Below are 18,731 nucleotides of genomic sequence, written 5' to 3'. Positions count from 1 at the left end.
TGTGTGTGAATGTGTGTGGGGATGTTCCCAGAGATGGGTTGCGGCTGGAAGGGCATCCGCTGCGTAAAAAAAACTTGCTGGATAAGTTGGCAGTTCATTCCGCTGTGGCGACCCCGCATTAATAAAGGGACTAAGCTGACAAGAAAATGAATGAATGAATGAATGAATGATAAATTAAACTAAATTAAATTAAATTAAATCAATTAGATTTTTTTAGATTAGATTCAATGTTATTGCCATTACACATGTACAAAGCAATGAAATGCAGTTTAGGTCTAATCAGCAGTACAATAGCAGCAAGTGCAGGATACAGGTTGATAATAATAATAATAATAATAATAATAATAATAATAATAATAATAAGTATAAAGTGCTGTACTATGAACATTATATACAGGTTGTATTAGCTTTCAACAGAGATTTACAATACATGAATATATGTACAGGTTGCTATTAATAATTAGAAGTGCACAGGATAGATAAACATTTGCAGTGGGTATGTACAGTTCAAATAATGAATTAGTGCAATGTAGTGCAATGAATATGTGCAGTTTTTAAGTGTGCAAATGCTAAATAGTGCAGTGATTGTGAGGAGTATAAGTTATGCTTAGTTCACACTAAAGGATTTTAAGCCTAATTTGAGCCCGATTTGGAAGTTAACGAGCTCGCCGACAGATCGGGCTGTGATTGGGAAGAAATCTGCGGGTGCTCGGCGCTCGCCGCTCTTTATGTGTGAACTACTGAACAATGCATTAACGAGGCTCGCTGACGCGTTGCCGACACCTCGCAGACGGAAATCCAACATTTAGCATGCTAAATATTCCAGAGCAGTCGGCCGACTCAACCCCACGTGTGGTCAGATGTAGTGACGAGCTACAGCCAATGAGAGAGCATATCAACATGAGCTGAATGCCTGTGTGTTCAGGAGCTCAGCAGAAACATCTGTGATTGGTCAGAATGGGCATCGGTGCACTCGCTTCATTCTGTGTTAACACAGACATGAGAATAAGCTATATTAACAGTGGAACTAGAATTCTGTAACTATTAGAATTACCATACTGCTCATTCTGACCGTTCTCATATAAAACGCCATATTGTCACAACATATTTACATTCAAAGCTATTATTGAGATATTAAAATTAAGCTTTGAATGTCTGGCATCATATTTAATGACATCATTACCCTAAAAATATCATCTTTTTTTTGGTAATGCAGCCTATAAATATGTAGTTAAGATACTAAAACACTTAAAGGTCTTGGCTTTCATTTTCACTTTCAAACAGGAGCTCTTTCACAGCACAGAATATGCTGTTTTGAAAGATATCTGAAGTAAATTGATGTTTTTGCCATCAGAAAGTTTTGTTTATGTTAGCAGGAAGTTGCCAGGCAAGAAAATGCACATATACAAGTCACAGCAAAAAGTATCAGACATGCATGCAGTCATTTTAACCAATATGGTAATTTAAGGCAGAAATGCTCAGTTCTTTACTGTTTTGTAATAAAAAATAAATAAATAACAATGTCAGAAAGAAATACACTGATAGTTAGAAAACGGCAGGGTGTTATAAATATGTTAGTTTTATTTCAAAAAGTTATAAAATTACAAAAATTAAAAACTCTCTGTGTATCTATCCACTCGAACCTTGCAGATGAGTGATTAATCCGCTGATAAATTAGCTGATTTGAGGATGTTTTTAAATGCTTTCTCCAAAGCTTGAAACGCTGTCAGTGATGTCTGACGACTGCTCCCTCAAAATTTCTTTGGCTGTGGTTTGGTAGCTTGAATGAGCTGTTGGGGAATGAGTTGTTGTCAGATCATGTAGTGTGTGACCCCCCTTTTGTGGATCATTCACAGAGTGTTGCGTAGTGTGAACACCACAGAGATTAAAAGACACAAAGTCAAGTCATGTAGTGTGAACGGCACAGTGATCTGCTGATGTTTAAAATCCTGTAGTGTGAACTAGGCTTTAGAGGAGAGTGGGGGGCAAAAGAGTCAGTGAGGGGCAGAGTTCAGAAGGGGAACAGTTCTGGGGAAAAAGCTGTTCCTCAGTCTGCTGGTTTTTGTCCGAGAAAGCAGGAGTGAAAACAGTCTGAGAGCAGGGTGAGAGTTGTCCTTAAGAATACTGCGTGCTCGGCGCATACAGTGCTGCTTCTGGATGTCCTCTATGGCTGGCAGTGTGGTCCCTGTGATGCATTGGGCAGTTTTAACCACCTGCTGCAGTGCCTTACGCTCAGCAACAGAGCAGCTTCCATACCAGACTGTGACGCAGTTAGTCAGGATGCTTTCTATTGTGCAGCGGTAGAAGTTCACCAAGACGGCTGATGAAAGCTGGTTCTTCTTAAGTTGCCTTAAGTTGCTGTTAAGGGGCAGATTATTATCGGTGCACCAAGTGGCCAGATGCTGTGTCTCCTGTAAATTATTAGTTTTTTAAATATGTGCAGTATTTGAATGGCTATTAAGTTTTAATTCTATTTAGCATAATTATACTAAAACTCGGTGCCGCAAATGGCTTTTAACACGTCAAAGCCATGGAGGCAAAATTTTAAACTTGAGCAGAGAGTAATAATTTTCCTTGCTCACTCTCTCTCACTCACTCACCAAAAGTATTATAACCACTGCAAAAATTTCTGAAAGAGTGATAGGGGACATGTTCCCCATTTATAATAATTACTACGCCCCTGGGTTTTACCATTTGACTTGCAGATTGATAGCTAAACGAGTCCCACTGAGGTCAAGGGACCTACGCTTGAATCAGCTCTCATAGTTTGAGGTTATGCTTTCTTGACTTTCTCCCGTCTGCCGCATATTCCACTCCAGTAGCTCTTTCATTTGTCACTCCTTTAAAAAAAAAAATACCCAGAAGAAACAGACACCTCCAAAGGCCTAGAGTGCCCCCTTGACAGTTCTGCCACAATTAGAATGGAGGTTTGCGCATTAGCCACCTCAGAGAGAGGAAAAAAAAAAGACCCTCGGTAGCAGATGTCTGGGGAAGTCAGCTGAGACCCCTGCTTAAAAAGTGTTTCAGGTCATTTGACGGGAATGTTTCCTCCAGGCTGTCAGTAATGACTCCTCTTACCTTTTCATACCTCGGCTAGCTCCTCTCTCAGCCTTGGTAATACATGCTTTCTCAAGGGTCCCATGAAAAATAGAAAGTGAGAATTGAGACAGGTGCAGCTCGGGGTAAAAAGGGCTAAGAGTGTGTCTGAGCGAGACTTACCACAGTGCTTATGTCACTGAAACTGCTGCGATTGCTTAGGTGTAGGAGGTTAGAGGACTTTGACTTTGGATGAACACCTTGCGGGATGAGATATTTTGTTCAGTGGAATGACAAATTTGGAGCTGAAATGGTGGAGTTTTAGATGGTTCAAGAGGAGAGTAAATCTGAACGCTCTCTTTCACCTTTAGATATAACACTGTTTGCCTTGTATTTGGGGATTTTGTTGCACAGATATGATGATATTACTTGTAGTGATAGGAAGTTTGCATCTGTATAAAATTAACTGTATTAAAATGCTATTTAAAGATTACATACCATTAAATGTAGTTCATTGAACTCCTGGAACGCTCTTAAAATGTTGATCTGTCGGCTTTAGAGGTTGAAGCATTTTATGATGCATCCAATTTCATATGATGTAAAGTGATACAGCATGTATGTCAAATTCATGTTGATATACACTTCCAGTTTCAATAAATAAATAAATAAATAAACAAATAAATAAATATTTTTTATTCTTGTCATTTTCAGCAGCTATTGTCATTCAGAAATTATTCTCATATGCTGAGTTGATACTTTCAGAATAAATAAATAAATAAATACATACATAAATAAATAAATGTTGTTTATTTTTGTCATTTTCAGCAGCCATTATTATTCAGAAATTATTCTCATATGCTGAATTGATATTCACTTCAAGTCTATATAAATAAACAGTTTATTCTTGTCATTTTTAGCAGCCATTGTAATTCAGAAATCCTTCTCATATGCTCACATCCAGTCTAAATAAATCAATGAATAAACAAACAATGTGTGTTTAATTTAACAAATTGTCTGTCGTCTTTTTTTTTTTTTTTGTGGCGCATGTAAACTGATCAAAACTGACAATATCAGAATTGTAATAACTCACAATAAGTGTACAAATAATAATAAAAAGTATAATAAAATCAGGTTATGAAGTCAAGAAATAAAGCAAATGTTGATCATAAGAAACATTATTAAATATTGGATACCAAGTAAAATAAATGTACCAAACAGCATATCAACAATTATCTATATAAACAATAAACTATTTCTGTAGGATTATGTAGCATTATATATTACTGAAATTTAAGTTATAAAATTATAGGTTTACCTTTTTTAATTTTTTTTTCTTTAGTCATTTTTTAAAAACATTTTTAATGATTTATTTAAACACTTTTTTGCATCGGTTTAATTTAGTGATAATATATTTATCTGTTATTATAAACCATTGTGATATCTAAAAATATAGTTTTCTTCTTTTAGTTAAAGTAAAATATTCAAAATATTAAACATATACATGCATGTGCATGTGACAGAAATTTTGCACTCTGTTCATGGAAGGTGCACCGAATTTATAAGCTAATATTTAAAATTTGCACAAACCCAACTGTTGGGTTAAAGTTGTATTTCTTTAAAAAACTGCAATTAATAAAATAAAAAAGTTTATTTTTAAACAAACAAACAAACAAACAAACAAACCAATAAATAAATAAATAAATATTATTTATTCATTTTCAGAAGCCATTATCATTTAGAAATTATTCTAATATGCTGGACTGACAGTCTTTTCCAGTCTAAAAAAATAAATAAATTGTGTATATATTTAGCAAATTGTGTATAAAATCTTTTTTATAATTTTTGTTTATTTGCACAAGTAAATTGATCAAAACTGACAATATTAGTATTGTAATAACTCACAATAAGTATATGAATAATACAAATCTGAAATAAAATCAGGTTATGATCTCAAAACAATAAATAAACAAAACTATATTAAGCAGGAACTGTTGATCATAAGAAGCATTAATAATTAGTTGGTACCAAGGAAAATAAAATGACCAAACAGTATATCAATAATTATTAATATAAACAGTCAATCATTTCTAAAGAATTGTGTGGCATTATATACTGAATATACATTATATGCTGAAATTTAAGTAAATACAACAGGTTTACCTTTTTGAGTAAACGATTATATAATGATCTATTTAAAAACATCTTAATCCTTCATTTAAAACATTTTTTCCATCAGTTTTATTTAGTGATAATATATTGTTATTATTATTATTATTATTATTATTATTAATTGTAGTAGTAGTAGTAGTAGTAGTAGTATAAAATTATTATTATCCATTATTATAAACCATTGTGATATCCTCACATATTGTTTTCCTAGTTCAGTTAAAGTAAAATATATAAAATATATATTTTGGACTTTTTTGAGAAGGTGGCATAAATTTAGAAACTTTAATTTTAAATGTAGACAAATGTACAAAATGTAGGTAATTAATTAATTTAAAAAATGGTACAATTGTATTTTTAGATAAATAAATAAATAAATAAATAAATAAATAAATAAATAAATAAATAAATAAATAAATAAATAAATAAATTTATTCTTGAAATTTTCAGCAGCAATTATCATTCATCATACATCTTTCTCATATGCTGTGATGATAAAATAAAATAAAGATAAAATAAAATAAAATAGAGTTTATTCTTAACATTTTCAGCAGCAATTGCAATTATTCATAAATCATTCTCATATGCTGAAAGTCACTTCCAATATAAATTGAATAAATAAAAAATAAATCAATAAACAAAATAAATAAACAAGTAAATAAATAAATAAATAAATAAATAAAAGTAAGTTAGTAATTAATTATTTTTTTATATTTTTTTTAAAGAGTGAAAGCTTGATTATGTAATTTTCTATGAAACGATGCAGTCCATTTCAGATCTTCCTCTTTTCTCTCTTCAGATCAGCTTGGACGCCAGCAAAATCAAGCTCCCACGTCTGCCAGAGGGAAAAGCCTCCACCTCTGGACCGAGACAGACTGTCTTTGAGGTGTGTGTCTGTCCCAACGGAAAACTCTTCTTATCACAAGCAGGAACTGGCTCTACTTGCCAGATGAGCAGCAACTTATGCCTCTAAACACTAACAAACTCACTTCCACCCACACACAAACACTACAAAACTCATACACAAGACTCGATCCTCTCAAAGAATCCAACGGCTAAAAGGATTTCCTCAAAAGATTCTTGAAAATACTTTGTAAAACCATGTTTGAGGCTGAGACCTTTAAGGTGATCACCAGAAACACACCATGACAGACGGACATTCAGATTCATACCTCGCTTGTACTCGTCGGCGTCCTCTTTTTTCACTCAGAAACAGACGATATATATTTTTTTGCTGAGGAAAGTATCGTGGGTGCTTTAATCTTGTGTACGCCACATAAATAAAACAGATACACTCTTTGTAACATCACATTTTGTATGATTACTGGAGTCCCGCATCTACAGTTCTCCATCTGGGACACGTCTTGTGACGGTGATCACCTGTTATCCAAACTGTGCTCGCACCGGGAGGGAACCCGTGTGTGCACACACACATAAACACTCTGTTGAAAAAGACGATTTCTGTGCCTTAATTCAATGCACTCGTGGCAAGAAGCACACCCCACTGACTTTTCTTTAGACAAGGAGACTTGTGTTGAAGTTACTTGCCTTTTGCTCCCTAGTTAACTTATTTTTAACTGCATTTAAATAATAATAATAAAAAAGTTTGAAAAACCCCATTTAACCCCAAACTTACATAGAGATTTGTTTGCTTTAATGTGAAAAGGAGAAGAAATCATTTCTGGTTTTATTTAAATGCATTTTATTTTGTTGTTTTTTGTTGGCTTGGCACAGAGTGAAAAAAGACGAGTTTGATGTGTGGATGTTTTTGTGTGTATTATTAAGTCTGATTTTTGCTCGTATTGTGTTATTGAGCTCTTAACAAACTAGAGACACTCAAAACCAAAAAAGAATAGCTGTCAAAAAGTAGGAAGCTGATGAAAATCGAAAATGATTTTGTAAATCATTTAATGAAATTATGAATAAATACATGTTTTATTCAAGTTTCGTTCGTTCATAAATACACACACACACACACTTCTGTTTGGAAGTTTGGGGTCAGTTGGACTAAAATAAGTGTTTTATTTTCAAAAAGGCTGCACATTTGATTGAAAACATAGCAATGATAGGCAACATAGGCTCATTCTGAAAATTTACCCCTATATACATTTATGAAGATTGCGAAACATGTATCCAGAGGTATGTATGGCTGTATTTTGTCTTTAAAATGAATGCTATGGGGCGGTATGATGCTGTTCCTTTTCTTGCTTACCAGCTGAGCACTTCACCTCCAAATGAACGGCTTTTCCGCTGTTACCAGTTTGCCCAGTTGCTCGTGGTGTTTGTTGGTGGTCTCGTGATTTGGAGCAGAGTTAACCATGACAATGGGGTTCAAGTCTGGTGTAAAACGGTTTCAGAAAGCAGGTAAGACAAAAACAAATGCCAAAAGAATAAATAAACAAGTAAATAACAGGGTGAGAATTTGGTAAAATCTGAAAATGTGGTAAAAATCAGGCTGCCCCGAGGGCTTTTATTTTTCTGGATTGCTTTTGAAGACACTGTTAGTTAGGTTTAGGAAAATAGGTGGGCAGCAGGGAAATGAATTTTAAATAAATAACAGAAATTAATTTTAATTGAATGAAATCCTCTAGACAATTCTATATAATACAAAAAATGTTATAGAATTAGATTATAGAATTATCTGTTGTGTGTTTTTTTTAGACCCAACTCATGGCAGAGAAATAGGTTTATTAAGTCTTACCTTCCTGACTCATCATCCATCAATCAGTACTTTTGAAAACTCTATCAGTTGGGTTTAGGAAAGGAGAAGGGTGGGTCAGTCGATCGGTCAGTCAGTCAGTCAGTTGGTCAGTCAGTCGACAGTGGCCTCTGGTGGATTTACGCAAGAACAGCAGATGCAAATGGCACTCGAGAGAGAAATTTGTGATCTCAAAAAACTTACACAGCATCCTCTGGTGAATTTGTGAAAAAAAAATAAAAATAAAATAACAAATCGTACTTTCTGAAATGTATTTGGTGCTCTACAGAAATGTATATAGGGGTACAGACACAGAATGAGCCTGGGTTGCAACATTGTCTTACAGTTCAAAAGTTTTCTATGTTTGTTTATTTAAAAACAAGTCACATTGTCATAGCCAGAAACCTTTTTAATATGCTGATTTGGTCTACAATAATTTTTTCTTATAATAATAATAATCCATCGCTAGAACAGCCATATTGATTGTTGCATTTTTTCCTCATTTAAAACTATACAAGTGACAGGTCTTATGTATTCTATAGTGTTTGGTATTAAAAACACTGCACTCGTATGTTAGTTGATGCTAAAGATGTAATACGAGATCGTAGCGGTAACATACATAAACCCAGAAAATTCCACATAAAATTCCCATTTGAATGGGTAAAAAAACACAATCTCATGGCAATACATAACTTTTTGATTTAGTGGCTAATACGTATGAATTCATGCAATCTCATTTAAACAATTTAGTATGATTTGCTTATCGCCCAATGACCGCCAACCGAGTGGGACATGTTCCTTGATTACCATTATGTTGATTTTGGAACAACATCCCAATTAGCCAATCAGAATTAAGGCACAGGTTAACTGTTTATGTTAAGTTTAGGCATATGATTTTGGGAATAATTTGCTGTTATGTTTGGGTTTAGGGGTAGGGAATAGGTATGGATTACATTTTTGAACAAAATTGAAGTTCCAGGATCAACATAGATGATTATCCAGGATCGCATTTTACTTGGCAAAATCATGACATGCCCTCAATAACAGTTGGGTTTAGGGGCAAGGTTGGATGCCAGGTCTCCTTTTTAAAATCATACATTTTCGTGCCACTGAACATAAACGAATTCAGACGAATTTACCACTTGAACTGACAAAACGTAAAAAAAAACTAAAATATGTACGTTTCCTTATGAAATCAGGCTGAAATGGCCCATTTTAAGTTCATAACCCACCTTTGTCTTTTCCTATGAGGGTTTAGGGGTTGGGTTTAATTAAGTGCCACGTCTCCTTTTAAAAAACGTGCATTTCCATTCAACTGAATTCATGCAATTTAGCCACAAAACCAGCCTGATATCTCAAGAAAACATAAGTATTTTATGTTTTGTCAGTTTAGTGGCTAATTTGTATTTGTATTTGTATGAGTTCAGTCGTACAAAATTGTATGATTTTAAAATGAAAGCATGGAACCCAACCGTGATGAGCAAATCATACTAAATTGTAAGAATAAGATCATGCGAATTCATGTGAATTAGCTTCTAAATCAAAAAAAGTAACAAATTGCTGTGAGATATCATATGTAAAATAGAAATGTTTCCTCGTGAGATGAGGCTGAAACATCCCCATCAACTAAAACACAATCTCTTGTAACTTTTTCATTTCGTGGCTAATTTGTATGAATTCATACAATCTCATTTGTGCAATTTAGTACAATTTTCTCATCACCCAATGATCGTCAAACTGATTTGACTAAGTAGGACAAGTTCCTGGATTATCATCTAGGTTTACTGTTTATGTTAATTTTAGGCAAATAATTTTGGGAATAATTTGCAGTTATGTTTGGGTTTAGGGGTAGGGCATAGGTATGGATTACATTTTTGAATAAAATTGAAGTTCCAGGATCAACATAGATGATAATCCAGGATCGCATTTTACTTAGCAAAATCATCACGTGCCCTAAATAACAGTTGGGTTTAAGGGCGGGGTTGGGTGCCAGGTCTCCTTTTTAAAATCATACATTTTCGTTTGACTGAATTCTTACAAATTCATATGAATTTGCCACTATACTTACAAATGTAAAAGATACTTAAATTTCCTTGCGAGATCAAGCTGAAATGGCCCATCTTAGATTTATAACCCACCTTTATCTTTTACTATGAGGGTTTAGGGGTTGGGTTCAATTAGGTGCCACGTCTCCTTTAATGCAATTTAGCCACAAAACTAAAAAAAACAAGCTGGATATCACGAGAAAACGTAAGTATCTTATGTTTTGTCAGTTTAACGGCTAATTTGTATGAGTTTAGTCGTACGAAACTGTACCATTTTAAAAAGGAGGCATAGCACCCAACCGTTATTGGGTGATGAGCAAATCATACATTTTCATACGACTGAACTTTTACGAATTTGCCACTAATATGACGAATTGAAAATTGAATACAAAACAAACAAATAAAAAACAGCTATAAAAAACAAAACAAAACTATAATAATGCTGACTCCAAACTCTTGAACAGACATACCTCTATATGCCATATTCCAGTATGAAAATGCAAAAAAAAGTACATGTTTTAGATCAACCCGACCTTCAAAATAAATAATCCTATCTACCGTATAACTACATGCCACACGCCACTTGGAAACCTTCTATTGAAATCTGAAAAATGGTGAATGGGAAATGAAAATCCCCTGATGTAACTAAAGTGATTCTCACTTTAATTCATTGCCGCTTGCCCACAACATTTGAAGGGATGAGGAGTGACAGCTGTGATCATTGCGTTTAAAAAGCTGAAGCCCCTAGCAATTGTTGACATCCTATTAACACACTAAATGTTATGGGTAGTGAAAGGAGACAGGAACACAGGGAACTCTGTAGGGAACAACACAGCATCACAGAAGGGCTTAATCATATTCATTCTCTTTTGATTTTTCAGGAGATTTTGAAACTTGATTGTGTGGTGTGTGTGCATGCTTGATTGCTATTTTAATGGACACTTGCATGATACTAGAAGATGGAAGCCAATGACAGACATCACATGACAACCCAGTTGTTATCATTTTTTGCTAACACTTTACTTGAAGGGTGCATTCATATTCATGACACCTTTATAATCATGTCATGACACACTTTACGAATATGAAGTAAATTATATGTTATTAAGTCTCAAATTAAATTCATAAGTCACATTGTTTGAGATGTTTTTTTGTTAAAACAACTGGACTTACACAGATAGGTCACAGTTGGGTTTGTTATGACAACTTGACTTTGCATAGACAACATAACTTGTCATAAATCTGCATAAACATGATTGTCATGAAGCCATAAATGTGTCATGGATATTTGTCTGATCACTTTTTTTATGTATTAATTTTCATTCAGCTTAGTCCCTTATTTATCAAGGGTCACCACAGCAGAATGAACCGGCAACTATTCCGGCATATGTTTTATGCAGTGGATGCTCTTCCAGCCGCAACCCAGTACTGGAAAACTTTTTTTTTCATTGGAACAAAATTTATGTGGCATTAAAAATATGTTCACAATTATATAACAGCAATATTAATAATTAATAACATTTTAACAACAAATTGTATCTATTCCACACTAGTTGAAAAATATATATTAATGTTGCTGTTATGAAATAGATGACACAAATGAAATGGCTTCATAAAAATCATGTTTATGACAGGTTTATGACATGTCTTGGCAATTTTAAGTTGTCGCGAGGAACAACATTAATGTGGCATTAAAAATCCTCCGTAAAAGTGTCAATACTCTCAGAATTAAATAACAGCCTAATATATATTTAACAACATTTTAACAACAACTTCCAGTAATGCCACTGTAATTGAGGTAAAAAAAAAAAATGGTGCTGTAATGAAATTCACGACACAAATACAACAGCCTCATAATAGTCATGTTTAGGACAGATTTATGACATGTCTTGGTAATGTCAAGTTGTCTTGTGGAATAAAATTGTGGCATTACAAATCCTCAGTAAAAGTATCAATAATCCCATAATTATATAACAGCAATATTAATATTTAACAACATTTTCACAACAAATTTAATTCATACCACTGTAGTTGAGGTAAAAAATAATATATATATATATATATATATATATATATATATATATATATATATATGAAAGTTGCTGTTCCGCAAAATTTACAACGTGCATCATGAAATTTATGTTTATGACAGATTTATGACATGTCTTGGTAATGTCAAGTTGTCATGTGGAACAGCATTAATGTGGCATTAAAAATCTTCAGTAAAAGTGTCAAAACTCTCATAATTATATAACAGCAATATTAAACTTTAACAGCATTTTAACAACAGATGAAATGTATACCACTGCAGTTGAAATAAAAAAATTAGGAATGGTGCTGTTATGAAATTCATGACACAAATACAACGGCCTCATGACAATCATGTTTTTGACAGGTTTATGACAAGTCTTAATAATGTCAAGTTGTCATGACAAAGGTTATATCAAGTTCGCTTGTCATAATTATCCACTTGTCACAAAAGGTTTCATGACAGTCTTATGAACACCCAACACTATCTCACAGCAACTGGTAACTTTTTGTTTTAGTGGCTAATTTGTATTTTGTACGATATATTTAATACAATTTAGTATGATTGGCTCATTCTCCAATGGGGATTGGGTTTAGGTGGGGTTTAAGTGGGGTTTAGTGTGATGCCACACCTCCTTTGAAAAATCGTAAATTTCCATTCAAGTGAATTCATACAATTTAGTCCCAAAACTGACAAAACCAGCCTGATCTACAGAGAAAACGTAAATATTTTACATTTTGCCAGTTTAGTGGCCAATTCGTACTAATTTACGATTGTAAATAGGAGGCTTGGCACCCAACTCCACCCCTAAACAGATAAGCAAATCGTACAAAATTTTACGAATAAGATCATACCAATTTATACAAAATAGCCACTAAATCAAAAAGTAATGAATTGCCGTGAGGTTAGAATAGAAATGTTTCCTCTTGAGATAAGGCTGAAACACCCCCTTCAACTAAAGTGTTAGCACTGTTTAACACTATTATTTTTAGCTAAATGATGTGTGTTAAATATGTTACATGTGTTTGATATCCCAGTGTATTGAACAACTCAACTAAAAGCAAAACTTTAGGATGTATTCTTCTTTTGTTTTCATGCTCATTATAGTGTTCGATGATTTTTCATTATTTTTTTTTTCCTGTGTGTGTTTTATCTACAGCTATTTTGAGTGTTCAGGAAAAGATATAGCATTTAAACGTTCTTCTCTTCTCCCAAATGTTACTTAACACGGACGTTACTTCTAAACAACGTGTATACGATTTTGTACGAGGAGCACAAAATGTTTCATATATTTTTTGATAATAAAACTACATGTCCGCTCTATAACGTGACTTAGCTTTCAGTGTGTGACAGCTATATTGGATGAGTCTCCTGTGTGTATACATTTGTGTAAATAAAACAGATAATTTGATTACGTGGATTCATATTACAAAAACTGAATGCTTTGAGTTGAAGCTGGGGCTCATTTCTTTTGGTTTTCTTCAAAATGTGAGGTGTGAGCGTTTGATCTGTGTTTTTGGTCTATCAGACATGTGGAAATAACATTAAACTATTGTTTGACATCGTGTGATGACTGGAAACTCATTGAACTTACTTTCTGTAGTTACTTTTTTTCTTCTTTGTCTTTGGAGGTAACAATGATGAAAATCCTCGCATATTCTATGCAAACACTTGGTTGTAGAGAGAGATTTATTGATGCAAAGAATTATGTCAGCTGTCTATATTAAATTTATTATACTTCATGTATACAGTTTGTATTTATGAATTGAGTTGCAACCCTTATTGAACCAATAAACTTGAGAAAAGAAAAAAAAAAAGAGTGGACGAGGGCCAGTTTCTGAAATGAATGTTGGTTACACTTTATTTAAAGGTGATCCTTTGACACGCATTTTTACTAAATTATTTTAATTAAGACTCATAACACAATCAAACTAGTTTGAGGTGTACTCTGTACTATTCTCCATTGTGAATTTATTTTAGGCCAAATAATTGTTATTTTATATACAATACATGTTATAATTTTATGTCAGTATTTAAAAAAAAAAAAAAAATATATATATATATATATATATATATATATATATATATATATATATATATATATATATATATATATATATATATATATATATATATATATAAATATATAATCAGCAAATGAATGCGTGAATATGAATTATTATTATTATTATTATTATTATTATTATTATTATTAATCATAATAATGACAATAATAATTATATTGTTATATTTATGTAATTTTGTAATTGTAAATTGTAATTTGTTTACCTTATATGTATTTTAAAAACAGTTTCTGATCAGCAAATTATGAAAATTATTAATATTATTCAGTGATAATAAGCACAGACTGTACAATATACACTTATATTATTTTCTGTGAGTAAAAGTAATCCTCAAACTATTCCAAATATATATATATGGATTTTATTTTACTGATGTATACCTTTGTTTACTAGATATGTATTTAAAAAAAGAAAAATAAAACATTTCTGGTCATCAAAATAATGCGTGAATATTATTATTATTATTTTATTATTAATATTATTATTATTATTTACATTTTTTACAGATTTTGAATTTTATTTACCCATTTTTAAAATGTTTTAACCAAAAAATAACATATTAAATCAGTAAATTAGTGAATAGAGTTATTATTAATAATAATAATAATAATAATAATAATAATAATTAACAATATTATATTTGTTTTACCAATTTTGTTTTGTATGTATTTAACAAAAAAAAAAAAAAAAAACATCTGATCGGCAAATTATTGAGTGAATATGATTTATTATTATTATTAGTGTTATTATTATTATTATTATTATTAGTAGTAGTAGTAGTAGTAGTAGTAGTAGTAATAAAGGATTTTTATTATTTACATTTCTTACCAATTTATCATTTTGTTTAAACAATTTAATTATAAATATTTAACAAAAATGACTTGCATCTTAACAGCAAATTATAATTTTTTAATTTATTCATTTTTGTTTGTTTACCTAATTTATGATTGTTTACTTTCTTTGTTATACAAACATAGGCTGTATGAATTTGTATATATATATATATATATATATATATATATATATATATATATATATATATATATATATATATATATATATATATATAAATTTTAAAAATATGTCAATAATCATTTTAGTTTTGTTGATTCATTCATTTTCTTGTCGGCTAATTCCCTTTATTAATCCGGGGTTGCCACAGCGGAATGAACCGCCAACTTATCCAGCACGTTTTTTTTTTTGCGCAGCGGATGCCTTTTCAGCCGCAACCCGTCTCTGGGAAAGATACACACACACATACAAACACTATGGACAATTTAGCCAACTAAATTCACCTGTACCGCATGTCTTTGGACTGTGGGGGAAACCGGAGCACCTGGAGGAAACCCACGCGCACACAGGGAGAAACATGCAAACTCCACAGAAACGCCAAATGAGCCAAGGTTCAAACCAGCGACCCAGCGACCTTCTTGCTGTGAGGAGACAGCACTACCTACTGCGCCAGTGGGTCGCCACATTTTAGTATAGTTTTGTTTAATTTTAATAAGTAGACATGTACAAATATTAACATGAAAGATTAATGCCTATGCTAGCCAAGTGTAATAAGTTGACAAATTTCACCTTAAATCAATATTTTATATAGTTATTAACGTTTATTGCTTGAGAAAATGTATTATCATCACAAAACAAAAATAAAAACTGACTCACTATAAACTCCCTGTCTGGGTTTATTCAGTGATAATAAGCACAGACTGTACAATATACACTTATATTATTTTCTGTGAGTAAAAGTAATCCTCAAACTATTCCAAAATGCCCTATGACTTTAAGGTAATAATAAAAAAGTAGGTGTGTAAAGGTGACAACTGTTAACATGTTCTATGTCGAGGACTGGCAACCATGGTAACGCCACAAGGGGAATGATTTCATGAGTGGCACTAATGGCTAGAATAGATTATGGAACAGATAGGATTCGTGCTCGCTATACAGCAGCATGTCATTGACGGCTCAAAGGCTTGCAAAGGTAATACAGTGCCGAATCTATTATTAGCCCACATGCAATCCTCCTGAATTACACCCAGCAACAGGCTTAATGACGCAGACAATATTAAACTACAATGACTGTAGGTGCCACTTGATCACTTTTAGAAAGTAATCATTAAGTAGACACTTTCATCCTAAGCAGCTTGCAGTACACCCAGACTACTTGTTTTGCTTGTTTTCTTTTAAAGGGTTTGAAAGCGCCACTTTTTTCTACTTCCAAGAGGTAAATGGCAAGAACTCCGCAACCGCCCACAATCCATACTCTTCAGAATGCAAATAACTTAAAGTTTGACTCAAGACAGACTTGAGGAAAATAGTGCAGACTAAGCCATTCCGAAAGTCAACAAGAGAGATAAGACCTTGTCAAATTTTTTCCCTGACAATTAAAGCATCAGTAACTGTGGTTGCGCCGGTGAACCCAACCTCGGCATTGTCAACCAATAATTACTGAAGCCGACGCATTAGTCATGAATATTTATCACGCATGATAGGAGGTTCTAATTGTGATTTAGACCTCACATGAATCCCATTTAACTGTACTGCATTTCCAGACTGCATTGTTATTATTATTATAATTGTAGCATGTGCTGCCGAACTCCTTTATTATCATAATTGTAGCATGTATTCGACGACTATTCATTTTGACTGACTGTTTGGAGAGTGGGTTCCTGTACTTCCTTTTCAGCTCACTTAGATGATTTCTTTACAGCGCTTTGGCCTAATTTGTTGCTAATTAAGTAGTTCTTTGCAGAAGTGACAGCCCGGTTTAAATGTTAATTAAATGTAATGGCTTGGTCAGATTTCTCCTGAATTGTTCAATATGCTCAAATTAATTACACTTGATTACATAAAATACCAGCTAATTGTGTTTAAAGTGAATATTTGACTGTGTAAGATAAAAGACGCGCACACACGCATACACTTTTGTCAGCTATAATGCTGGAGAGGTTGAAAAATACACAGAACTGGATCTGAAACATCAAGCGGCATGTTGTAAGAAAAATGTGAGTGTTTGATGTATATTACAGAGTTTCCACTTCATACAGTAACAGCATTATCGGTGTGATGAATTAATAATGCAACAGAGTGAATTATGAATATATATATTTTTTGTATTAGAGTTTACTTTTATTCCATAGTAGTAATCAAAATGAACCCTTTCTGACCGCGTCTATTGCAATGGACATCAAATGCCAACTTATTTATTTAATTATTTCTTTATTAATGAACACTTTGTCGAATTTAAAGCCTTCAGGACATTTATCATCCAATCAAAAGGCAGAACAAATTAGATTAAACAACAATATATATATATATATATATATATATATATATATATATATATATATATATAAGACATCTTGGACAAGGTGGCCAGAAGTACAAATGATGAAAAGACAGTGCAGAAAAGCTTAGGGTATGTGGAGAAAGACGAAGCTAGTAGTCCATTATAATATCTATAAAGACAGTCTTCATGCTTTTAATATGGAACTAAACACTGCTAGGCAGACTTTCTTTTCAAGCCTTATAAACAGCAACTTAAATAATTCTCGCACTCTCTTTGCAACGATAGAGACACTCACAACGCCCCCTGCATGAAATTATGTCTGATTCATTAAAATTCCATTCATTAATGGTAAAATCTTAGAAGAGATCATGCAAGTAATGAAAACATCAACCTGCAGTCTTGACACGCTCCCCACATCATTCTTCAAAAACTGTTTAACTGTTTAGAAATGGATTTCCTAAAAGTGATAAATGCTTCACTTCTCTTAGGGATTTTTCCGAAGTCACTCAAAACTGCAGTTGTTAAACCCCTCTTGAAAAAGAGCAACCTAACACCCGATTGATCAATAAGAGGCCAATCTCAAATCTCCCTTTCATTGGCAAAATCATTGAAAAAGTTGTTTTCAACCAGGTTAAACCAGTTCTTAAACTTCAGGGGGTGTTTAGACAATTTTCAATCTGGTTTTAGACCACATCACAGTATTGAGAGCGCTCATATAAAGATAATCAATGATATACGGCTAAATACAGATTCAACCAAACTAAGAGTGCTGGTATTGCTGGATCTCAGCGCTGGGTTGGGCTGTCTGGGACGGTCCTCAAATGGTTCAGATCTTACCTTGAAGGCTTGCCACTGTATATGAAATGAGCTTTATAAATAAACATTATCCCTTAAAGCAGTGTTTCTCAACCACGTTCCACTAGCTCTGCACATTTTCCAAATCTGCTTCACCAAACACACCTGATTTAGATCATCAGCTCATTAGCAGAGAGTGAAAGACCTGTAATGAGTGTGACAGACAAGGGAGACATCCAAAACATGAAGTGTTGGTGGTCCTCCAGGAAAGGGGTTGAGAAACACTGCCTTAAAGTATAGAGAAATTTTCTTTTCTTTTTTCTGACACTGGTAACATAACTTTAGTCTGCGGTTAAAGAACAAACAACAATTTATTTCAGGGTTACTGCTTAGTCATTTCAGCCCAAATTTTCAGTTTTTACTGACTTTGCAAGATGTAGAACTGTTCTGAAGGGACTGAAACCTCCACAGCAGGTTGTCCAGATGAAGGACAAAGCAATGACCCTTTCAGCCAAAGCAAGAGAAGTTAATTGTTGCAAATGTGTGATTTCTAGGCAACTGCATCTTTACAAAGTCACAACTTTTT

At 33.0% G+C, this 18,731-nt stretch overlaps 1 protein-coding gene across 6 annotated transcripts in view; it reads left to right on the top strand.

Annotated features, from left to right (window-relative positions):
• sgcd (sarcoglycan, delta (dystrophin-associated glycoprotein)) overlaps nt 1-15,730 on the top strand; it is a 377,956-nt gene extending 362,226 nt beyond the window's left edge. For 2 of the 6 annotated variants that reach the window (XM_073934268.1, XM_068215786.2), the window contains exons 8-9: nt 6,002-6,088; nt 15,267-15,729. In XM_073934268.1, coding sequence (XP_073790369.1) covers nt 6,002-6,088; nt 15,267-15,347 — 168 coding nt within the window. In that variant the 3' untranslated portion in view covers nt 15,348-15,729. 6 annotated transcript variants of the gene reach the window in all.
• The last annotated feature ends 3,001 nt before the right edge of the window (nt 15,731-18,731 follow it).

This window comes from Danio rerio, chromosome 21, assembly GCF_049306965.1.
Source record: "Danio rerio strain Tuebingen ecotype United States chromosome 21, GRCz12tu, whole genome shotgun sequence".
Lineage (NCBI taxonomy): Eukaryota > Metazoa > Chordata > Actinopteri > Cypriniformes > Danionidae > Danio > Danio rerio.
The sequence above is the reverse complement of the archived record's forward strand: the minus strand, read 5'-3'. Positions and strand labels throughout refer to the sequence as shown.